The sequence below is a fragment of the Phoxinus phoxinus genome (genome assembly GCF_949152265.1).
Source record: "Phoxinus phoxinus genome assembly, chromosome: 10".
Taxonomy (NCBI): domain Eukaryota; kingdom Metazoa; phylum Chordata; class Actinopteri; order Cypriniformes; family Leuciscidae; genus Phoxinus; species Phoxinus phoxinus.
Window position 1 is genome coordinate 6,308,358 of NC_136885.1, and position 26,187 is coordinate 6,334,544.

At 38.0% G+C, this 26,187-nt stretch overlaps 1 protein-coding gene across 1 annotated transcript in view; it reads left to right on the plus strand.

Moving 5' to 3' along the window:
• Positions 1–23,969, plus strand: part of LOC307005117 (uncharacterized protein) — a 69,279-nt gene extending 45,310 nt beyond the window's left edge. Inside the window, exon 3 of the mRNA XM_079624935.1 lies at positions 21,558–23,969. Coding sequence (XP_079481061.1) covers positions 21,558–21,667 — 110 coding nt within the window. The 3' untranslated portion in view covers positions 21,668–23,969. The remainder of the gene's footprint in view (positions 1–21,557) is intronic.
• The last annotated feature ends 2,218 nt before the right edge of the window (positions 23,970–26,187 follow it).

Genomic DNA, 26,187 nt, shown 5'->3' on the forward strand with positions numbered 1-26,187 from the left:
TAGTCTATAAATGAAATTATGTGTCACTAAAATAAATGAAATATTAATGGATGAATGAAAATAAAAATCACCTGAATCATGTCAGGAAGCCTTTAAAAATTCACTTTGAGATTACTTAAATTGTGTCGCTTAAAATGATTCCATGATGTTGAAGTTACATGAACAAATTATGTTTGTTTAACGTAACCCAGTTATGTGTGACCTGTTGACATAAAAAAGTTAATTAAAGCTAACATATCATTTTTTTTGAGCAAGAATAGAGCATTAAAAGAGAAAACGATGAATATGAATATACTGTCAGACCCTGAGGCAAAAGGTCCCAGTGCTTTCTCTTTCTTTCTTCTGTTCGTTCACGGCCCATAGATAGACGTGGAGTCCGGAGCACAAACACCAGATCAGCAGTGTGTTTATGTGTTTGTGGATTGGGTGACCTCACAGGGATGGCATGTGTTCAGGACATCCGTAGAGCTGCTTTTGGACGCCACTGACACAGACAGACTGATGGGTTCCTCTCTGTGATCATGAACGCCGACTCAAATAACCTCTGTTGGTGTCTGTGGCTCCTCTCATACAGGATTCTTACATGCATTCATAAAACACAAGCAGAATTAATATAGGTATATCACTCTATGCCAATTATTATTGCATTCAAATCAGTAGGACAGTTTGTGCACAGATGGATTCGCTAATTCACACATTTGTTCTGCTGTGTGTGTGTGTGTGTGTGTGTGTGATTCACTCTGAACACAGGAAGCTCAGTCGTGGCCAGACTCATTGTCAGTATTTTTTGGCACATTCCCAGATCATTAATCCTGGACAGGAGAGATTCTCTGTAATCACGAGTTACACTTCATAAATATATAAGAGAGGAAAAACAAATGTTTTAAAACGACTTTGTGACATGACAGTGTTGTGGTTTCAATACATTTAAACTGATATATGGGTAGTTCAGATGAAATAAATCTCATACTTTGTGTGCACATTCTGATGCACAGTAAATACTTTTTGTTATTGGCCAATAACTTGAGTTTTATTGAGTTTGAAGAGAACTATGCTGAGAATGTGTTTGTCTTTGTGGGATGTTTATTTTTGCAATGTCCAAGGGAGCAATCTTCAGAGACGAGCTCTGCTTCTTTCTAGGAGATGAACAGCTGCAAAATGATTTCTCTGATCTGCTTTTGCTCTCTAGGCCTAAAAAATATATTAGAGTATATTTGAGAAACAGGAAATAGAACCAATGACTGCATGAGGATAATTATTATATCATTTTTTTATATATTACAATGTTTTAATGTTATTAAAGCCCTTTTTTTAAAATTATATAATACATTTTCCTTTAAGATTTTTTTTCATGTAAGTCAAGACTGCATAAGGAGAGAATTTATTGCATACAAATTGTTTATTGACTTTATCTAATGTTCTTTTTTACTTTTTTTTAACTGTTAAAGAATGTTAATAAATATGCTCAGTTGTATTTATATTTCATATTTTTTAATAAATCAATCAAACTTTAAGAGAGTTATTGAAATGCAAGAGCTTTAAAGATAATGCAACTTTTCAAAATCATCTACACTACCATAAAGTTTGGCATCTGTAAGAATTTAAAATAGTTCTGAAAGAAGACTTTTCTGCTTACCAAGCATTTATTTGATCGAAAAAAAAAAACAACTATAATATTGTGAATTATTATTACAATTTAAAATGACGGTTTTCTATTGTAATATTTTTTTTATGTAATTTATTCCTGTGATCAAAGCGGAATTTTCAGCATCATTACTCCAGTCTTCAGTGTCACATGATCCTTCAGAAATCATTATAATATGATTATTTGCTGCTCAATACTTATCCATGTATAAAACATTCTTAATATTTTTTTGTGGAAACCGTGATACATGTTTTTTTTTCAGGATTCTTTGATAAATAGAGAGTTCAAAAGAACAGCATTTATACAGCATTTATTGTTGCTCATAGCTTTGATCACTAATATATGCGCGCAGCAGTGCAGGGATTGGCCGTGCCTTCATGAATATGAACGCTGGGATTGGCTCAGACAGGATGCTCGCAGTTCAGGGATGAGTTTGGTAGAAAGGATGGGCGGCACAAGGACAGATTCCAGCGCAGGGAGAGAGAGAGAGAGTGGGTGTGAGAGCATATGAGTGTGAGGAAGAGGAGGAAAGGGGAAATACCACAGGCCGACCGCATGACCTCAAGCCAAAAGACTGAAGAAAAAGACACAGAGAGAGAGAGAGAAAACTTTGTCATCTGGCAGCAGGTGCTCGAGGACAGACAGAGACAGTGAGACAGTGACCTGAAGAAATTCACCATCCAGTCATGACGTGCAGATCCATTCAGCAAGAGATTGCGGCTCTGAAAGGTACAACCACTTCAGTCTGATCATAGTAAACTTTGCTCTTTTCTTTTCTGAGTCTGCAACTCTTCAGTCTTTTTCTTGGAGAATATTGAAAGTAGATTGGGAGGTCCAAGTGAAGGTTTAATTCGTAAGTACACTTCATTTGCTGTCAGGTACTGTGCTGAATATTTCCATGTTAAAGCAAGAGTAAATGTTGTCATTGTTTTGGCTAGGCAGGGAGGGGTGTCCGGCTGTGGCATTGTTTTCAGAGAGACCGGAAGTTCAGACAGAATGTGCTTTCAATATGTGTGTTTGTGTGGCTCAATTTGACTATACATTGTGGACAAAACTGTCTCCAGAGATCAACTAATTATGACAACTATAGAGGCCTTAAAGGGTCATGGGGATGCTAAAAAAGTGGGAGGGGAAATTATATTTAAATGCTTTTGTATAGACTTGCAAAATGTCTAGGGTCAAGACCTGTTAGAAATCAGGAATGGTGAGAGAACATTGTGCTTGGTAAGTTTTTCGTCTTCAAACCAAGACGTTTTGGGTCTTCAGCCGACAAAGTTTAAATCCCATCTGGCTAGAGCTCTTCCCATAATGTTCACGCATCAGGTCAGTAGGCGGAGAGTAGACGGTCTTTTGTGGCTGTTTGAATACATTCGCCCACATGACCGTTTACACTAAAGCAATCCGGTCTAATGCGTTTTCTACCTTTGAAAATGGACAAGCTCAAAAGCATTTAAGACCACATTTACACCTGTATTTAGTGTTGTCTACTTGTGATCCGATCGACCAAAACGCATCTTAATCCCTGGCGTAAACAGGGCCACTGTGTCTGAGAACAAGTCTTAAGATTTGTTTTCAATCAACTTTTATTTGTTAAGCACATTTAAAAACAACACAGGTTGGCCAAAGAGTTCTGTATCTAAAAACACTCAACAAACAGTACTCAACACAAAACACTTGGTCAATATACAATCCTAATCAGTATCCTGAAACCAAGGGGCAATTGTATGCCACAGCGTAGAAGTGTGTTTTCAACATAGATTTAAAACATTATAACGAGTCACAGGATCTGATATGCAGAGGTTGACTATTCCAAAGATGTGGGGCTCGATCTCCTTTGGTTTTCAACCGTGATTTGGGAACATGTAGGATGATCTTAGGGGTCGAGCGGAATAATGATGCTGTATCTGAATCAGACGTGCTATATACTCTGGAGCAAGACCATGCAAACCTTTAAAAACCATGGACAAGACTTTATATTGGACTCTAAATTCAACCGGAAGCCAGTGCAAAGAGGCCAGCACCGGAGAAATACTAGACCATTTCCCTGTGCCTGTCAACAGTCTGGCTGCTGCATTTTGCACCAGCTGCAACCTTGATGGCAACTTTCTAGATAATCCTAAATATAACGAGTTGCAATAATCCAATCGGGATGAAATAAAAGGATGAATGACAGGTTCCGTCTCCTTAAAAGACAAAATGCTCTTTAATTTGGCGATGCTCCGCAATTGATAAATGCTACTTTTGACCACGGCATTGACTTTTCAAATTTTAGCCCTGAATCAAAAATTACACCAAGGTTCCTTGCTTGGTTGCTAACATTAGTGGCTAAGGCGTCAAGATGTAAAGTAAGCTGTTTGGCTAACTTAGGTGGACCAAAAATCAGCACTTCCGATTTTGACTCAGTGAGCTGCAGAAAATTAGCAGCCAACCATGCTCTTATCTCGTTCAAACACTCAAACATAGTAGTATTGTTGGAGTCATCATTACATTTCATGGGCACATGTAACTGGATATCATCAGTATAACAATGATACGATACATTATATTTTTGGCAGATGAATCCCAGAGGGAGCATATACAGGGAAAATTAAACAGGACCAAGACATGAGCCTTGAGGAACACCTGAGGAAACCTAATCCCACCCCACTCCCTCAAACGGTCAAGAAGGACTCCATGATCCACAGTATCAAAAGCCGCGTTAAGGTCAAGAAGAACTAAAACCGCACAGTTCCCAGAGTCTACAGACAACAACAAATCATTTGTCACTTTAAGTAGGGCAGTTTCAGTGTTGAGACATAAAACCGGACTTAAATATATAAAAAATATATATTTTCTTTTAAAAAAGCTGAGAGTTGATTAAGAACAACCTTCTCTAATAACTTAGCCAGAAAGGGCAATTTAGAAATTGGAAGGTAATTATTTAATACTGATGGGTCTAAACTTGTTTTTTTTTAAAGAGGCTGCACCAAAGCATGCTTAAAATAAGATGGGACCACACCTTCTACAAGGCTCTGATTCACTATAGACATGATTATAGACCCAACCTCGTCCCAGACCTGAATTAACAAACGTGGTGGGACAACATCAATCGAACAATAAGATGGCTTAAGATGTTGAATGACTTCTAGCAGATTAGATAGTGACACAGCTCAAACATGCATAACTGAGCAGTAGTGCAAGAGTCTGGCTGAACTAGAAGAGAAGCTGGATAAAAAAACAGAATTAGAGATATTTGCTCTAGCAGCAGCGATTTTATCCACAAAAAATGTCAAAAAACTTTCACAAGCTCTCATAGTATTATTAACAACAGCTGGGCTTACCATGTTCAGGACTGTATTTATTACTCGAAATAACACTCTTGGACAATGAGGATTCTGTGAGAAGAAAACTGAAAAGTATTGTGATTTAGTAGCTTTTACTGTTGGTAGGTGATCATACAGACCCTGCGTATCTCATATGAGACTTGAAGTTTATCTTTTTTTCCATCTCCTTTCAGCCTGTCTCCATTTTCGCCTGAGTACTCGACTCTCCGCATTAAGCCAGGGCTGATCTACCTTTTTAGATTTTACCTTTTTAAACGGGGCTATGGAATCCAGAATACCATTGCATTTCAAATTAAAACTTGCCACCAACCTATCTGACCCCTGACAAGATGGAGACAAATCCATGACACACAGCTGCTTATGAGACTTAACGCCTCAGAGAACTCAGAGGCAGTCAAAGCGTTAATGTGCCTAACACGACGATCAACTGACTCACAGCCTCTAATGGGCCTAGTGAAAAACATATTAAAATTAATAATATAATGGTCTGATAGCCCAATGTTCTCTATAACAGGCTCACACACCGAAACACCCCAGGACAAAACTAAATCTAAAGTGTGGCCTTGTAAGTGAGTAGATCCCACTACAGACTGCGTAAGGTTAAAGGAATCTAACACAAAAACAAAATCTTGTACTAGGGGCCTATCTGGGCAACAGATATGAATATTAAAATCACCCAATATAATGAGGCTGTCACAGCAGGTGGTCATAGATGATACAAATTCTGAGAATACCTGAATGAAATCTTTGTTATATTTAGGAGGTCTGTATACAAGTGCAAAAGTAACCGACCTAGTTAAGTCGACTAAATACTTGCACCTCAAAACTAACAAAGTTTGTTACTGAAACCGGCGTGCATTTAAAACAATTCCTAAAAACAGTGGCAAGCCCCCCCAACCCCCAATCCTCGGAGAATTCAAAAAAAGTAAAGTCACAAGGAGAGGCTTCAGCAAGAGCATCCCGCTCCCCTTCATCGAGCCAGGTTTCAGTCAAAAAAAGAAAATCTAGTCCTTGAAAAGAGATCAGATTATTAATTAAAAATGTTTTGTTACTGATAGACCTGATATTTAACAAGGCCATCTTCACATTTAAATCAGCAGAAGCCTCATTTCGCTCTCATTTTCACTCTCTTAAAAACGGGACAAGCACATAAAAAACATATGACACAAACAGCAGACGGCATGCCGAACTACACACATCTTTTTTTTTATATATACATTGTCTGACGGATGGCAGCGCGACGCAGCGTCTCGTTCCCTTCTCAGGATATGTAAACCTAGACGTTCCCTTTCGAGAGAACTTCTACACTGCGTCAGCTGCTGACTGTGGCAAGCAGTGCGGGGCCGAGAGCCGTGAGAACGCTGCGAGGCCAGTGCCACGATTGTTTTAGGGCTCTATGACAGCACATTCCTCCTCCCTCCCGGGTTTCGGGACCAATGTAGCAAGGTTTGTTGTTCAGGGAAGGCGGCGGCAGGTACCGGCAAACGATCAAACGTAACTTTAATCATAAAATAAACAAACACAAAATGAAAGTAAAGAGACAGGAAATGCAAGTAAAGCGCCTCACGGAAGACTGCCGCACACACAAATAGTCCAGGCCTGGTCCTTTCTCATCCTTCACTGTTGGCGCTCCTCTTTTTATCAATCCGGAGCTCCTCCGTGAGACACTCGAGGCCGGTGTGCCACTCACTCTGTTCTCACGGCTCTCATCCCCGGGCCGGCTTGCCATACAACGCTATGGGGCCACCATACCAACTACGCCAAGGTCACAAACTAACAACCTAAGGACTAAGCTCTAAGGTCTTGTCGTCTCTGAGCAATTAAAGTGTCAGTGGGCAAGCGGGACCCTTGCAACACTTTGCTCCTATAACAGTGTTAGGAAGGTCCTGAAGCTTCTATGCTTAAATAAAAGGAGAGTCTTGGCCCCGTTAGAGCAGAGCCACCAGTAAATAGACAAAGCCTCAGCTAAGCCCATGACCTGCATCTAACAATATAAGCAAGGAGAGCTCACGTAACATCCAAACCTGGAGGAAGTGACAGAGAAGAGATTATAATGACTGTTATTCAGTCTACTCAAGTCAACTGTCCAGCTCTACTTCTAAAATATTTGATCAGGGAGCTGAACATCAGGCTTCTCAGTCTATAGTAAAGCAAGCTCACTTTACTTTTCAGGGTAAGGAGTTGGCCCAAGCTCAGTTTAGATAATGAGCCTAAATAATAGCCACAAATGCCAAGCTTAACCTGATGCCAGTCATTTTTATTCCTCTCTAAAAACAACCTCTTGTACCCAAACGCACTTCTCAGAGGAAGTAAAGAAGACGAAAAATAAAGAAAAAGGGGGCGAGAGATTAAGCAGTGGCCCAGATCTGTGTGTGTGACTTCTCTATTACAGTTCTGCTTCACTCCCAGTTCCTCAGAAGGAGAGCTAGCTAAATTATTACCTGTTTTCAACATTAATAATAATAATGAGAAATGTTACCTGAGACCCAAATCATATTAGGATGATTTCTGAAGGGTCATGTGACACTGAAGACTGGAGTAATGATGCTGAAAATTCAGCTTTGATCACAGCACATATATTCAAATATATTCAAATAGAAAACAGTGAGCATAAGAGACTTGTAAAAAAAAGAAAAAAGTTTCCAAACTTTAGGTACTGTAATGGTTAGTTTCACATTGTAAATGTCCTGTCTGAGCTTATACATGCTCAGGGTTAGCAGGCTGGATTGATATCGTCACAAATGCAGGCATTCACCTCCCTTTGGAGTGTGTGAGGATTTTCACGATATTTGCCTCATCCCGCAAGCTAACGTGAAAAAGATTTATCACCCGCTTGGTTTATTCTCGTCTCAGAGAACAGCCAGAATCAGACTGCGTGAAACCATCGTGTCACAGTGAAACTTTCAGTTTTCTCTCAGCAGACATTCATTATAGACCGTCTGTGAATACTCGACCCTCTCTGTGAAGGTCTTCTTGCATATTAAATCACGTCATGTTGCTAAGTTTAACCGTGACAGCACATTCCACATGCTCAGAAGTCAACTATGTGCCTTTTCCCAGGTCAGTGGGCTATGTGGTGAAGACAAAATTAAATCTGCAAAAGAGGGAAAGTTTAGACCGGCCCACTCCTGCGTGAAGGCATCTCACAAAATGTAGACAGAAAACCTATTTCACTCAATATTTATGCTACTGTTCAATAGTTTTTTAAAGAACTTAATACTTTTATTCAGCAAAGAAACAGATAAGTGTGCAAATGTGACATTTATAAGGTTAAAAAAGGTTTTTATTTTAAATAAATGCTTTTGAACTAACTATTTATCAAATAACTCTGAAAAAAATTGTATCATGGTTTCCACCAAAATATGAAGCAGCACAACTGTTTTCAACATTGATAATAAGAAATCTTTCTTGTGCAGTAAATTGAGCATTAGAATGATTTCTGGAGGAATAAATTAAGTTAAAATATATATTCACATAGAAAACAGTTATTTGAATCGTAATATTTCACAATATTACCAAATAAATGCATGTTGAGCATAAGAGACTTTTTGCAAAAACATTTAGATGGCATACTAGCGTAGAGGAAGTTGCAGTGATTACAGAAGTAAAACGTATGGATCTCTATGGATATTGAGCTGAAGATATTTATAGATCAACTCTTTTATTTTTTAACCTATCTACAGTGATGTCTATAAAGTTTCATAGGGTGTTGCTATTTCTCGCACCTCACACACACTGGTCAGTCACGTCTCTCGTCATTGGCACTGACGCACACTGCCAGATATAGCAGGGGCTCTTAGACCGGGAGGGAATCCCAGGGCTTTCCTGTAAGTATCCTCTGGGAAGTCCACATTCTTCCACTTCCCGTTCAGCTTTCCCTTCATTGGCTGTGCTCAGCCTTGTTTTCCATACGGATGAAGCCCACAAGGATGATTGCATTCATGTGTTGTGCCAAAAGATGTATTGTGCTCAGCCTAATTGCTTAGCAAGGCATTGTTTTTCCATCTGAGGATGACTGTTGTGTTTTTATTTATTTTTCAATGAATAATAAATGTACATATGCCCACAAAACAAATGACCACCAATACTGTACATCTGGAAGAAAAACATAGTAACCTGTGGTTGAACAAATCAACTAGCTAGTCACAACTGTTTCCCGATACCATATTGTTGCAAATTTGTCTTTCATACACATTGGTTAATGCCACACAGATAGAGTAATAATTAGTTTAAAATCAAATTAATGGCAGAATTTTTGCTTTAAATTACGAACATGGCATCTGAGGACAATTTTTATTTTTAGTTATTTTGCTTTATTTCCAGATTCAATCATAGGCTCGTTCTTACATACTAGAGCATGTACGCACATACGCACTCTTCAAAAAATTACGCTTTAAAGGATTACTCTCGCTAAAATTGAACCTAGGCTCTTTTTGTTAATCTACCCGAGTCAAACTTTGGTGTAAAAGCATAATTAGAATGGAAACGCCACTTTTATGTTTGACCGTATTTTCGTTTTCGGTCAAAAAGCCATTTTTAAAACACTAAGGTGGCTCGACACAACATGAAACTGTGCTTGAAGTATCACCAGGGGCTCTACACATGAACTCCAGCATTGACAACATTGTGTACACAAAGTTTGCTAAAAAAATAAAGGTTTTGTACGACTCACTTTATCAGTTAGTGTTTCCGGTGGCTGGAACTCTTGACAAACGTCAAATGAAATTTGTATTAAAAATTAATTGTATAGATCGTACTGAATGTCAGCTTGCTTATCTTCCCCAAGATAGGGATTCATTAAGTCCACATGTCATGCAAACAAGAAACTCTGCTTCTAACCACAGGTCGAGTGCTGTCGTTCCAAACACACAACTTTGCAATGCTGAATGTTCATTGAACTATTGTTTTGGGAAACACCGACTCATTGAACGATGCCGATAACGACGGAACTTGCGACATGTCCAACTGTGCTTTTGGGAAACGCACTGGTTTATTTCAGTCTCTGTGAAGCCCCTCCTTCTGAAAAACACAATGTTCTTTGATTGGTGGGCTGGACCAGTGTGTTGTGATTGGTCAACTGCTTCTAGCGTGTTACGGAAATCTCCCACTCTTTACCATAACCGTGAGTTTCAACACACTACTAATGTAACTCAACCAGACCACACATTTTTTTTTTGCTGCCTTGAGCGGGAACTATTTAAATGAGAATATTGTGATATACACAAATATTGTGACGTGTTCGTTCCTGGAAGAAAACTCAAGACTACAGTGTTGTTTCAGGGAGTTCAGAAACACTGACACTGATGTAGAGTAAATCATTTGGAGGGACTCTGTGCTTTTGACTTTGTAATTTTGCAGATCTTTTTCACGCTCAAACAGAAACATTACACAGTAAAGAAAGATGAACATGTAAAAAAACATAATAGGAGCTCTTTAAAGGGGTTATGAACTGGCTTTAAAAAAAGGTATATTGTTGTCTGAGGTCAACTTATTTCGTTCGCTTGGTTTTTACATTCAAAAACATAAAAATGAACAAGTAATAGGCTATTTTCTATGGGCGGTTTTTATGGGCGTGCCACAAGACTTGGAAGTGAACGCCCACTGCTATGATTGGATAACAGTTTTGCATATTATAATGAGTTTCATGTAATGCGCGCATCGGTGGGCGGGGCTATACAGGCGGTGTTGAAGTAGGCGTTGATCTTCTTCTGCAGAGGCAGTGTTTGATACCCTTTGACGTCATAGATCCCCACTTTAAAAAACCTGTCGTTCGCTGGGCCTGGTGTCAATACAAGCCTTTATTGGACTAACAAGGAAGTTTTCAGTTCTGAAACTTACAGGATATTCTCATAGTATTCTTATATGTCAAAAGCTCAAGGAAAAGTTGGTTTCTCAGTTCATCACCCCCTTAAGTCCTGAATGATGCCTGTATCATCAGGGTCTAACGCGGCCGTTCTCACCGAGCCCTGACTCATTTGTTTATTAGTCATTCTGGTGGTCTTGGAACTGAAGCACAAAATCTCTGTTCTTGGTAAACCAGTATTGAGGTAGTGCAGGCTCTCTTGGACAGACACTGTACCTGTGGTTAGTATTCAGTGGGTATGAGTTGGCAGGCTGTACTTGGCAACAAAGGTCGTGCAAGTAGTCATGCCAGCTTCAAATGGCACACAAATTGACATCAATATGTCTTTATTTGTTCTCTTGTCCAGTGGCCTATAGTTGAATCTGAGTTTCCTCGCTTGTTGTTACTCTGGTGCAGATCCTTGTAGTATCAGATCGAGATGAATTTTAGACCTTTCATAACGGATTGAATATTATACCCGGAGAACAAATGCTGTTCTAACCAGGTGTGATGCAATAAAACAAGTGATAACTAAAAATTATTTAACCAGCCACAAACACAACAAACCATGAACAACAGGATGTTTTATTATAGATTTTTTGTTGCATCACTGGACAACCATTTTAATTTTTATTTTGAGTAAGTACTTATTTTTATTTTGAGTCAGTAAGTTCTAAAAAAGCCAGAAACCATTAGTTTTAGTGGTTTCCAGTTAAAACACCGCCATCTTCTGCTCAAACACTGCACATTTCCAGCAGCAGCAGTGTTAGAGGACAGTTTAAAGCTCATTTAAAGCTCATTTTGTACACGTGCATGTGTGTGCGTTTGTGAGTATTCCCTCATGCGTGTGTGTGTGTGTGTGTGTTTAGTCTGTTGACTCGGAGCTCAAAGAGGTTCATAACAAAGGCAGGAAGACAGCATGGAGTCCATGTGAAGATTTACAGATGTGTTTACTTGTGTGTAATCTGTTCCTATTGAGATGAAAGACCGACTGTTGTGTTCGCAGCGTTGTGACTCTTACCTTTTTTAGCTTTCTTCAAAAATAAACAGTACTATTTAAGAGAGTTTCTTAAGCAGCAAATCAGAATATTAGAATGATTTCTGAAGGATCATGTGACACTGAAGACTGGAGTAATGATGCTGAAAATTCAGCTTTGCATCACAGGAATCAATCACATTTTAAAATATATTCACATAGAAAACGGTATTATCACAATGTCATTGTTTTTACTGTATTTTTCCATCAAATAAATGCAGCCCTGGTGAATGTAAGAGACTTCTTTGAAATAATTGAAAATCTTACTGATCCCAAACTTTTGAGCGGTAGTTTATAAGCGGATGTGAATAATTTACAGCTGTCTGTAATTTTTAGTCACTAGGAAGCTCTTTCTTCCTAACAGTGTTCAACCAATTGTTGAAATTGTACACAAAATCCTAAGGCTTAGTTGCTTGTAATCCTAAATTACAAAAAAAAGGTTTTATTGCCACTGAAATTTTCAGTCAAAATAAAAATTCTGTCATCATTCATAAAGAAATTAGGCAGAACTTCTCTTGTAAAAACATTTTGGAAGAACAAAAGATTTAGAAGGCAATTTTATTTATTTATTTAGCTATTCCTTTAAAGTGCTATATCAGTGTTTTCTTGCAACCTTTAAATTTAGGCTATGGTGTCAAAGTTCACTTACTTTTAACCTTATTATGAGGCTCCAAACCTTCTAAATATTTGTTAAGGATACAGTTGAATATGTCAGTTTTAATATTCTATTGTTATTGTGACCATCAATCACACCAATATTATACAGACACAACAAAATGTTTCTTAGACATGTGATCAGCAATGCTCTATAGAGTCATTCATTTTTTACTGAGTTGGTAATCTGTAGTAAACTGCTTATGTATTTCTTAGATTATAGCTCTACATTCAGGCAAAATAATAATTAAAGCTGCATGACAAGTACTTTGTGAAAAGAGCCAGTGTTTTTGAGTGTGAAGGGAAACAGTGCAGTCAGTGTTTTAACTTGTGAGTTTGAACAGCTTTAGTCTGTTTTCACTCCTTTTCTCATTGTTTCCGGATGTTCATTGGATGGGACCATTAAAGTGTCTGGCGCTGCTCCAGTGGTGCAGGCTGGGAATTAATGAAGCAGAGAGACATCTTAAAATATGAGGTTTTATTAAGCCCTTATTTGTTTTTCCTCATTTTTGATTTATTAATCTGCCAACAGGTAGTTATCCGAGGTTCTCGTTCACTCACCCATGTGACCGCAGGGATTCAAGTTCTGCGTCGCTACAATGTATTTCCATCAACTGGGTGGCAGAGAGGCATGTATGAGATCAGTGCAGATCAGGGTCAGAAATGAACGGCTTGGAGCAAAAATGCCACCAAAATGCCCCCTAAATTCAAGAGGGACAAAAAATTTACCCATTATCAATTCAACTGAATTGATGACTATCGCGATTAAAGTGAAATGTGAAATTGACATTTAGATCTGCTCACGTTGCATCAGAGATGTTTTGTGGTATTGAGACTTACAACCAATCACACATGTTTCTGTTGAGCGGATGAATGCAGTGGCCAGTCAAAGGCATTTGAAAAGTGTTGATAAGCTGATAAGTGTTAAGACATTAACTTTAAACCTTGTTTGCTTTAATAAGATTAAAAAAATTTAATAAAAACGTACTGAAAAGTTAGGTATGGTAATTATTTGTATGACTAAAAAGTGTCAAGCATGGCAAAAAGTATGTTTTATAGATTGAAAACTGCCCTTTAATTATGCAGACTTGCTGTTCTAAAACACTGTATTCCCTTAAAGCTACACTGTGTAATATTTTCTCTCATCTAGCAGTGAAATTGTATATGACAACTGAATATTACTTTCTAGCCCCTCCCATTCGAGGGCGTTTTAACTCCTACGGTGGCGTATTATTCCCAGACTAACATGGCTTCCAGTTCGACTTCGTCCATGAGTGTTCCTCCAAGAGATGAGGTTACCTAGACGTCGCTCTAGCGTTATGCACAACCATGCTATAGTTAGCCAAGCAACTATAAAACTTTGAATTTACACAAATATGCTGAATTACCTGTCGAGAAGAAAGCAGGCAACTTCAGCGTCCCTTTTAAATCCTTGCTCCTCATGAGCTCTTTCCATCTTGGAAAAGACACTCCAATATTGACTTTGGTCTTGTTGATTTGCCGGTCGCGTTGTTGTTTTAATTCTTTCTTCCGCTTGCTTGGCGACTCTGTCACAAATACTCGAGAATAGGCGTGATCCTCAATCTTCAAATCTCCCCCTCGCATTCGGTGCTACCGAGTGTGAAAGCGTGAAAGGCGAAGCTTGAATTTCCAGGTATGTCCCTCTTTGGCTAATGTATTTTCAAGATGGAGGCGCAACACGCCGTTTGAGCAACTCGCTCGTTGTATTATAAATGGCAGATTCTACGCTTACGAGAATACTTGATTAGTTGGTGGAAGTAATTACACATGAATGAGCACATGTAATATTGAAAGAACAAAGTGTTTTTTGCTAAGAATCAACTAAAAAAATTATACCGCGTGGCTTTAAAATAGGTCTCAACTATTGATGGTTAAAGGAGAACTCCAGCGCAAAATGAACCTTTGGTCTAATTACACATTGTTACCTAGTCAACCGTTATCTGAGATTTGTTTTCATGATTATCGAATGTAAATAGTTTTATCTCTAAAAACAGTTTAGCCTATAATGCTAGTATAATGCTAGTATATTGGGCATAGAGTAATGACAAATAAAAATCGCTTGTTAATACCACTAACAAGGCTCAAAATAGCCCCACACTAACACGGTAGCATAATGAGGGTCCCTACCTTCAAACCGAAGCATTGAGAACTTTGTCAGTGTCCAGACAGTTTAATAAGAAGATATTTTATACATAGTCAACTTCGCGTATACAGGCAGAAGCCATCTTTGAAAAACAGTCTCTATCAGTCGATCTACGAACGCCGATCCAACTGGTGAGATGTGAACGAGACCATATGAGATTCTATATGCGTTCGTAGATCGACTGATAGAGACTGTTTTTCAAAGATGGCTTCTGCCTGTATACGCGAAGTTGACTATGTATAAAATATCTTCTTATTAAACTGTCTGGACACTGTCAAAGTTCTCAATGCTTCGGTTTGAAGGTAGGGACCCTCATTATGCTACCGTGTTAGTGTGGGGCTATTTTGAGCCTTGTTAGTGGTATTAACAAGCGATTTTTATTTGTCATTACTCTATGCCCAATATACTAGCGTTATACTAGCGTTTTAGGCTAAACTGTTTTTAGAGATAAAACTATTTACATTCGATAATCATGAAAACAAATCTCAGATAACGATTGACTAGGTAACAATGTGTAATTAGACCAAAGGTTCATTTTGCGCTGGAGTTCTCCTTTAAAGGAATATGCTGAAAAGTTTTCAGCCATAATAATAGTTGTTTTTTGTGAGTGTGTGCTGATTTCCGAGGCCACACATGCTGTGAAGGAGAGTTCCTGAAGCTCAGATCAGTGTTGTGTTTGTGGTTGTTCAGTGTTACTGCATTAGTCACTGTTGATGACACAGATCTGTCTGGATGCTCAGCAACAGACACGATTCATCAACAGCATATCTATTTTTCAACTACTTCCCCTTCCACTGTATGCATTACATTACTGATGATGTGAAGGTGACAAACTATTTTAATAAGTATTTTTGTCTTAATCATGGCATTGCTTTGTTTAAAGGAAAAGAAAGAACAGTTTTAATACCATTTCATGTTTGGATGTTATTTATGGGAGCCACTCAGGAATCCTTTGACAACTTGATCATTCAAATAAACAGTTAATAAGAAGATTGATGTTTAAAATATAATTAAAAAACGGTCAGTTAATAAAAAAATATTAGAGTATATGTTTTTATTAACTGATCATTTTTTTTTAAAATATTGTAATATACAAGTTTTTTTTAAAGAAGTCTGCTCACCAAGGCTGCAGTTTTTTGATCAAAAATATTGTAAAAACTGTAATATTGGGAAATTTTATTACAATTTAAAATAGCTGTTTTCTGTGAATATATTTTAAAATGTAATTTATTCCTGTGATCAAAGCTGAATTTTCAGCATCATTACTAATACATTACTAATCATTACTAATACTACATTTCTAATATGATGATTTGCTGCTCAAGAAACATTTCGTATTATTATCAATGTTAAAAACAGTTGTGCTGCTTCATATTTATGCGGATTATTTGATGAATAGAAAGAACAGCATTTATTTGAAATAGAAACCTTTTGTAACATTTTGTCTTTACAGTATTAATTTCTTTCAAATATAAAGTTTAATATAACTGAAGCAGCATCTGTGATGTCAAGTCAAGTCAGCTTTATTTATATAGCGCTTTTTACAATACAGATAGTTTCAGAACATCAGCTTTACAGTGATTACAGGAAAATAATGCAACAGAGTTTGTTTCGGCTGTACAGCAGATCTATAAGAAAATAGCGTCATAGTCCAGCTGAAGTTCAGAAATGGTTAATTTTTGTAGTAAAAAAGTTATTAATTTAGTTCATTTATATATAGCCGCTCTGGAGAAAACCGTGACGTCATCGTCCAGCTCAGTTCTCATATAATGGTGTCAATGCAGGCAGATCAATAATATTGATGAATATTAAGTGTCCCTATAAGCAAAGCCAAAGACGACAAAGGCGACAAAGGTGACAGGAATGTTGTCGATTACCAACTGGAAGTAATTTAGGCTTATTGCTGGGTCTGTAAAGACAAATCAAAACCATGAAATTCACTAACTATGGGAGTCTGTGAGATTTTCACCCTGGTAAATGTTAAAATCTCGAATTGCTTTCCCAGTGTGTTGTGGTGGCATCCAATCTGCCTTCATGCATGTGCCAGAAGCTGTCGGCTGAGCACTGCTGGTTGTGGCGGTAGTAAACCAGTGTTTATTGTGTTATCAAATGATTATGGCATCGGCAGTAAACCTCTGATAATGTCACTCAACCGCAGGGTTAATGATCTATTTTATAGTCTCTTTCTCCGTCACATCACCTGCTCTGTGTCTGAAATCAGCGCTGTTAGGAAACCTTGTTAAACGGTCATTATTGTGTGATTAAGCACTGATGCAGAAATGACAGGCCTGGTCGTTCACTGCGTGTAATGGATCGTTTCTGGCTGTGTGTGAGACGGGATGTGCACTCTCCTTTAAACCGATTAGATTTCAACAAAAGACGCAGCGCTGGACTGGGAGTTTATTGCTGTTTTGCTGATACACCCTCTTTTCTACAAAGAAACTCTCAGCCGCTGGTGTGTGGGAATATCTGCACTCACCTGGGTGGGAGGGGGAGCGCTTTCACACACGGGACCGAGACGCGAGCGTTCGACTAGAGCCGAGGAAAAGGCATTAAAACACTGGAATACTGTTCACCGCACTGCATGATGGACCTGTACTCCTCCAGTAAAGGTAGGAGATGAGTGTGTTCGGAGGAATAGCAGATGGAGAGGGTGGATCCGTACGGAGAGAGCAGGTGTAAGACTACAGAAGCTGCTCGTGTGTGCGTCATATGAGAGTCGCGGGGAACTGGATTGGCTTTAGTTTCTAACAAATCCATTGTCAGAAACATACTTTCATTGACTAGCTGTAGTACAGTAACTTACTGTAATTGATCAACACAGTATACTACAAAAATATAAGTGTTAAAATTGATATCTTAGTTCTGTTTAAAGGGTTAAAAGCTATCATGGTTGATTTTAAATGAGATAGCAGATGTAGAGCTGATTAGATATGAACACACAGGCATGATGGGATTTGTAGGGCTCCAGTTGGATAGATAGTGAGGTTATTGATTTTAGATTTAATAAGCTTCAACTCAACACTAGTGTCTTCACTATTTTAATTCACTACTTGCACTTCCTATAGAGTTATGGTTAGTGTTTGGTTTAGGGTTAGTGACTTGTAACTATGAATACTTTACAGTTATTACTATAGTAAATACATGTAGTAACCTGTAACTAAAATATAGGGTTACACTTTATTTTAAGGTGTCATTGTTACAGTGTAATTTTTTATTTAGGTTCTAAGTAAAATTAATTAACAACATGTAGTTACTATAGGGTTAGGGTTAGGATTAGGGTTTGGTTGAGGGTTAGTTGCATGTAATTATGCATAATTTATTGTTATTACTATGGCAAGTATGTAGCATGTAGTACCTGTAACTTCAGATAACTTCTTGTAATGGATTTTTTAAAGACTTTTTGTGTACATAATATATACTATTATCTGAAAACAGTACAGTGCCATTTAAGTATTTGCAGAAGTTAAGAAATTATATGATTTTTAAAACCTTATTAAAAAAAAGTGTTAAAAATTCTTTAAAAAATTGCATTTTAATAAATTAATTAGCCTAATTTGCTTTATTTTTGGTAACACTTTACAATACGGTTCTAAAGCACGTATTAATCTTAGTTAACATTCAGAAATTAAGCAAGGTCTTACCACTCAGATGCACACTCAATTAAAAACAATAATAATAAAGTTGCTTTGGGTCAAAATGACCTGAACAGAGTATTGCTAAATCCAACATTTACTATTACATTTATAGAATCAAAAGATGTATTTGTTAATATTGTTTAATAGATGTGAGCTAACATGAACTAACAATGTTAAAAAAGGCTGCATTTTACATGAATCCGTTTTTTTGTTAAAAACCTTCTCTATCCACACTAACATTTTCCAGAAGTTTCTTGTCCACCCTGAAATGTGGAAAAATTATAAAACTCATCTTACTGCTCATGCGTAAAATGTAATAAAAGCTCGCTGGGATGAAACCAAGAGACCAGACAATATAAGGCACGCTATTCTTCCGCATTATCATTTTATTAGCGAAATATCTCCCCATCTTATTAGTGCGTCAAGCGCCGTTCATTACCTGGTAGAAACTGATGGAGGACAGCAATTGACCCTTCGCAGGAAGCTTGATTGACAGGTGATCTGACCAATCATACTTCGCCATCCGCCATTTTGTCGGACAAAGCAGTCAGGAGAGTTAGTAGATTACCATGGGAGGATTTGAACTTGAGAAACGGAGTGTACTGACGCCTTTCCACGGTTAAAACAACATTCCTTCTGATGTTCATTCATGTTTATTTGATGCTAATGAACTAGAAGGAAGAGATGATTGGTTCACGAGCAAATATAAGCAATATAAAAATTGTGGCTCTTTAATGTGCCTGACAGATCGCTGTGTCGCCTCAGTTAAAGCTGCTCGTGAACCGATCATCTCTTCCTTCTAGTTCATTTATAGCATCAAATAAACATGAATGAACATCAGAAGGAATGTTGTTTTAACCGCGGAAAGGCGTCAGTACACTCCGCTTCTCAAGCTCAAATCCTCCCATGTTAATCTACTAACTCTCCTGACTGCTTTGTCGGACAAAATGGCGGATGGCGAAGTATGATTGGTCAGATCACCTGTCAATCAAACTCCCTGAGAAGGGTCAATTGCGAGTACATTTTCTGTCTTCTTTATGTAATATGAGGATTGTACAAATGAAATAAACTTTGATATCTGATACAATACGCATCACATGACTATACATGTGTCATTGTTTTCAAATACCTATTTTTTTCATAATCCAGACTGTATACATGAAATAAATGTATCCAGATCAGTGTAGATGTTGCCGAAATTTAATAAATACTGTGATAAATGCATGACTCATTATTAGTTACTGTAATGCATTATCTCATTAACTAAAGGGACCTATTGAAGTGTGGATGATTTTGAGCGAATCATGAAGTAAAAGCAGGTTTGGATTTGTTGAATGTTTTTTTGCTCACTACATTATGCTCATACTTAATATATTTTTTTAGTTTTGATGACTTTATCACTGCGTGTTCATTCTTTGTGATCTCCAGTGATCCTTTAAAACAGGTGGACAGACTCGTGCAGATATTAATGAAGAACACACACACACACACCGTTTATAACAAAATGACCAGAGTCATTAGGATTAAATGACTGTCTGTTTTGTGGTTGCGTGGCATTTCTGAAATGAATCATCCATGCAAACACACTTCATGCCTCTGATCAGTCTCTGTCGCTGAGTCTCTGTGACTGACGGACGCTCTCTGTTCTGGACATGACATCTCACTCTGAGCCCAGACCGCTCTGGCATTTACTGGATGTCATGTAAAGCTCGATGAGCTTATGGAAATACTGCAGATGAAAGTTCTCTCGGCTCAATGCCAGTGCCAGCTCACCGTTCAGAGACCTTGCTCACATTGATAGTGTGTGTGTGTGTGTGTGTGTCCATCTGTGACCTTCCATGTCTGTTAGTTTCCAGTCAATGATCCTGTGACCAAGACACACACATAAAGATCGTCTTCTGTCCAAGGTGTTATTGGGGACAGAAGTGTTTGTGTTCATATAATGTACATGAAGGAAGATTACAGTATGTCGAGGATAATACACCGTCACTGACAGCGGGATTGAGCTCTAGTCTTTTATCACTTCTATTTCTGGATAATGTCCCGCTGAGCGCACTTTATCCTGCTTATTGCATGGCTAACAAAATTAAATAAATAGACATGAAATATTAAGTGTAGACGATCTGTACAAGAACAACAGTAAATTATACAGTTTAGCTTCATTATACGAAATACTATTAGAAGAGATTGAATGCTTACTGTAAATTATAAGCTTTAGGCTTTTATCTAACATTTTTCTTATGACGTATATTAAATAAGATCATATATTGTTTAGGATATCATTGTAAAATATATTGTATTGTTTTTATGAACATATACTGTGTTTTTTATTAATAGCCTACTTTTATTTAGTAAGGATGCAAATCAAAAGTGTTCTTTTAACTTTCTATTAATCAAAGAACCCTAAAAAATAAAATGTATCACGGTTTCTACAGAAATATGAAGCAGCACAACTGTTTTCAACATTGATAATAATCAGAAATGTTTCTTGAGCAGCAAATCAGAATATTATAACGATTTCTGAAGGATCATGTGACACTGAAGACTGGAGTAATGATGCTGAAAATTCAGCTTTGATCACAGGAATAAATTACAATTAAAATAACATAGAAAACAGTTATTTCACAATATTAGTGTTTTCACAGTATCCTTGATCAAATAAATGCAGCCTTGAGACCGAAAACTGAGACTTCTTTCAAAAACATTTTTCAAAATCTTACTGACCAAAAACTTTTGGCAGCGCTTTATTTTACAGTCCTGTTCATCATGTGCACACTATGTACTTATTATAGGAATTACAATAACTGGGTAATAACTAGGTACTAAACCTACACCTAAACCTAACCTTATCTGTAGTTACCTTTATATTGCAGTAATTTCTCAGGTAAGTGCATCTACTGTAAAATAACGGTAGAGTAAATGCATTAGGTGATTGTTTCTGACATGTTTAATCAGACATAGTTGATAAACTGTACTAGATATGAGTCTGTCTCTTCTGTCTGCTCAGTAACAGTCAACACTCAGCAGGGGGCAGCGCTTCAACACGCAGTGAAGGACATGTGTGCTTTCATACTGTTGTAATGCCTTCACATGTCACACGCTGACATCCGTATGAATGTTCTCTGATGTGCTTTAAGGACATTTAAGGACATTTGTTCAAGGTGTTCAAAGTTGATCTCAGTGTTTACTCTATTGTAACTAGATGCAGAACTCCACAGGCTGTGAACTGATGCTTTTTGTCTTTGTGTGTTACAGGTGAGTTGCAGTTTCCCCATCTTACTGTCCCGAACATGCAGCAGAGCTGTAGATGTCTCTACCTCAAGTATTTCACAGCCATATTACACACAGACTCATATAAGCACTAGAAAAAATGATAAAATAGTGTTTTGTTGTTAAATATGCTTCAATAATCTCTCTAGAAATCCCAGTTGGCAGTGTAGATGAATGTGATCCGCTGTGTTAGGCAGCGCTTCGGGGTGTAAGCGAGTGTTGATGTAGACGAGTGAGGGTGTGGTAGCGCTGTTTTTTTGTGATGGACGTTGATCTCTAGTATATACAGGTTTAAGGCCTTTCAAACCGGGCCATTATCGTCTCGTCCTGCAGTCTAAGGCTGCATTGTGCCATCTTTCATTTCTTAGGGTGGAGTTTATTTTCATTGTTCTCTAGAAATCATACCTTTTTAACACCGCCTGTAATGTAACCTGAGAAGGCTGCACACACACATACTCCCACACCCACACCCTTACACACACTCTAGAAACTGTGTAACGTCATGTTCGGATTATGCTGTGACCATCACATAGCAGAAGCTATCATGTTTTCATACTTGAAAAAAAACTTGTCGTGTGTTAGACATTTCATCATGTTTGTTCGTTGGCTATTTGTTTTGTTTTAAAATGTTCTTGCATTCTTGTTGATGACGAAATACTGCGATGATTAGAATGACATTACCTACAATCATAATGAGCATATTGTATAATTTCTTTGTAAGCAACCGTAGAGTTTACAGAGCAAATGGACACTTGTGATTCTTTAGCACTGCTAAAAAACGTCGGCATGAAATGGAAGTTGCAATAGACTTTTCTTCCCTATCGTGCCGTATATATCCGAGTGAAACTGCTTCTCAAACAAGAACAAATGTAGGGCTTGATTTTGTCCAATGGGAAGTGATTGGATGGTTGTGGATTGCTATTGGTGGATCTCGTGTGAGTGACAGGTTGCCCCGCCCTCGTCATCAGAGAAGAGAAGAGACGTCGCTGCAAGAGGGAGAAGTTATTTTGATTAAAAGATTACCAGGGGACATGGATTTAAAAAAGTTAAATAATAAATACCGCAAGAAATAAGAATTGCACATATTTATTTCATGGTGACTTTAAGGTAATCCTGGGTGACAAATACACCTGCAAATACAGTGTTTCTACAGAAAATAGCGTGTGTGAGTGTGTGTGTGAGAGAGATGTATGACATCCACAAAGATAGGGATCTCTATAAAGACCAAAACTACTGAAAAAACACAAAAAAATTGCGATATAGCAAATACTCCTCCTATATCTACAATATCGTTATATTGCAGAGTGCTATTTTAATCTCAGCTTTTGTGTTTGTACAGAACGTGTCGCTATTTTATATCAGATGAAAACTGTGCTTTTAAAAGCCAAAATATCAATATAAATGAATGTCCTGTGGAAAGTATGTCCGGCCGTATATGACGACGTGCACGAACGCACATCTGTGCAGCTTTCAGAAGTGTCTCGCTGTGCAGACAAACGCTTGATGTCACATAACAATGGAGGGAGAAATGATCACAGACGTCCTGACACGAGGTATCAGCCGTTATGCTTTTATTTGTTTATGATTAGATTATGTGTGTTCTGTGGGAATCAAAGGCTTCAGCAGAGCGCACCGCACACACACACATTATCACTGCTCAGGGCGGGGGACGACATTTCCCAGGATGAGACCGAATCAAAACACTTTTAATGAAAGTAATGCAATGAATTTATGAATTCCTAGGCTAGGTTACCGAGAGACCATAAAATACTCCAGATTCTTCGACTTAGGCAAGGTTTTGTTTCTAGAGGAGATTTGCCTTGGCTATGAGCACATTTAATCTGAAAGGGAGATCGATGGTAATCTCACAGTTACTGAGACGAAACGTGCTGCAACTATCAATAGTTTTCCTGTCTGTTAATATGATATGTGCTGGAGTGCCTCATTGAGATGATTGACGTGCTCATCTGCCCTGAAAACTGAAAACAGCTGTTGAGCACATGATACGTGAACATGTAAACTAAACCAACAGGTTTATTAGGTGAAATATCAATACAATTATTCAAAATAATTTATACAAATATATGTATGTATACACATACATAAAAAGCAACACCCTAAGTAGTAATTGTGTACATTTGTAGTGTAATCTCTAATAATCTCTAATCAAATAACTTTCAATAAAAAGTATTGAGTAATATTGAACAACCCGTTTTATCTGGGTCGTTTTTCAAAAATTTTTGTGCTATTGCAATTATTTAAACATATACAATACTGTTCAAAAGTTTGGGGTTGGTAAGTTTTTAATGTTTTTGAAAGCAGTCTCTTATGCTCAAAATACTGTAAAACAGTATTATGAAATATTATTGGAACATACATTTAAAAATTTGTTCAAAAACATTCAAAAAGAAAAACATTTTTTTTTCCTGTGATCAAAGCTGAATTTTAAGTATCATAACTCGAGTCTTCGGTGTCACATGATCCTTCAGAAATCATTCTAATATGATGATTTATTCCTCAAGAAATATTTCTGATAATTATCAATGTTGAAAACAGTTGTGGTGCTTATTTTTGTGACACATTTTATTTAGGATTCTTAGATGAATAGAAAATTCAAAAGAACAGCATTTATTTGATAGTATTCTTGTAGTATACTACGCACTTATACTAAATGTCAAATTTGCGATCTAAATAGCTGTACGAAAAAATACACGTCTTCTTTTCTCAGTTTGAGACAGTTTGTCCTGGCTGATAGAGGCTGTTGTTCCAGAGCTTTTTGAGATATTTTGTTTGACCAAAAGTCATAAAGGGATGTGCTGTTTTCAGTTCCCCTGGGCACACGCAAGCAGAACAAAAACAATTTGATGAATTTACTTTAATAGTGCAGACTGGCACTCTGCTAAGTTAACCGAACAGGGCCGTGCTGCGCTTCAGACAGACTCGAGCGTATAGAGGACAGCAGGGAGTGAAGATGCGGAAAATGTCTGACTGTAAAATTATATGTTCGTTATATTCCCACATGATGCTTTCTCAGGTTAATAAAACATTATGTTCTTTGGAAGAGAACTGCACTGGTGAAACTATGAGGATAGTTGATAAATCACTTTAAGACCTGCTGGCAGGACAGATATGCCTGTGCTTAGTTTAATTAGGCGTTTATGCATGTGCCTGTTTTCGACATTTTTAGCAAGTTGGTGAGGAATGTGTGGACTTGTCCGGATGCAAATCCACAGACGTCCCTGTCCATTCAAGCATGGCGTCCTGTGTGAGTTTTGCTTTGCTGTTGCTGGGGTGACGCTGACCTAAGTCCAGGACAGATGGTGTATTTACCCACGACTGTGACTCATGTTCCCATAGCAACCACAGGCCCGGCTGACCACACCCTCGTGTGCTGTATAACCGTTCTTGCTGACTCACTGGACAAACATGTGGTTTGCTTTGTGTTTTCTGTTGGGATGTGTTGAGTGCAATTTTTTTCACTAAGCACTTTCAGGTTTTTGTTTATTTGGAATTGTTTACTCAAGTGTTCCTTTTATAGCTTGATTAGACATTTACCAACAACCGTCAGGCCAGGGTATAGTAACCATTGTTTAACTGTGGTATTATTTGTAAAACTATGGTAATCGTAGGTAAAAACATGGAGGACTCATGAAGTACATATTTATTATACAAACATGTTCCTAAAGGATTATTCAGAATGTCCTAACCATATTTTTCAGAAGACTTGTAATAGCAGGAATTCTATTTCACAATGATTGTTATTTAAAAGCAACTAACATGTGCCGACAGGAATCTAAAGCATTTCAGGTAGTGTTGTGGTAAAACACTTACAGATGTGTTGTTACTGGTAAAGATGAACCTCATTGTAATTCAACACAGACATCATTTAAATAACAGTTTTTCTGCCATGACAACTCTGAGTGTTTGGCATGGTAATGGATATGACAATGTTGATATGTTGGGTCTTGGCGCACTAGATCTGCTACACTGCTGCTGTTATTGCTGCTGGTGTACGGGACAATGCATACACGAAATGCTTCTTCTGTACAATACAGTATATAACATACATGAATTACCTGTAGCAGATCTATACAGGTGGAGCTGGGGAGGGTGGAGGGTTTCTGAAAGCGCACTGAAACTGCTACAGCAAAAGCTGACCAAGTACCGTATATACCCGAATATAAGACGACCCTGAATATAAGACGACACCCCCATTTTCCAGACTTATTTTTGGGACAAAAAGAGATTTTTGTGGAAAAAATCTGGTTTTGAACAGAAAATAATTTTATTTGAAAATTGCACAGATAATTAATTCTCTCTCTTCCAGCACGCGCGCGTACCTCTCTCTCTCTCTCTCTCTCTCTCTCTCTCTCTCTTTCTCTCTCTCTCTCTCTCTCTCGCTCTCTCGCTCTCTCTCGCTCTCTCGCTCGCTCGCTCTGCGTCTCGCGCGCACCTCTCTCTCTCTCTCTCTCTCTCTCTCTCTCTCTCTCTCTCCGCTCGCTCGCTCTGCGTCTTGCTCTCTCTCTCTCTCTCTCGCTCGCGCGCTCGCTCTGCGTCTCGCGCGCACCTCTCTCTCTCTCTCGATCGCTCGCTCTGCGTCTAGCTCTCTCTCTCT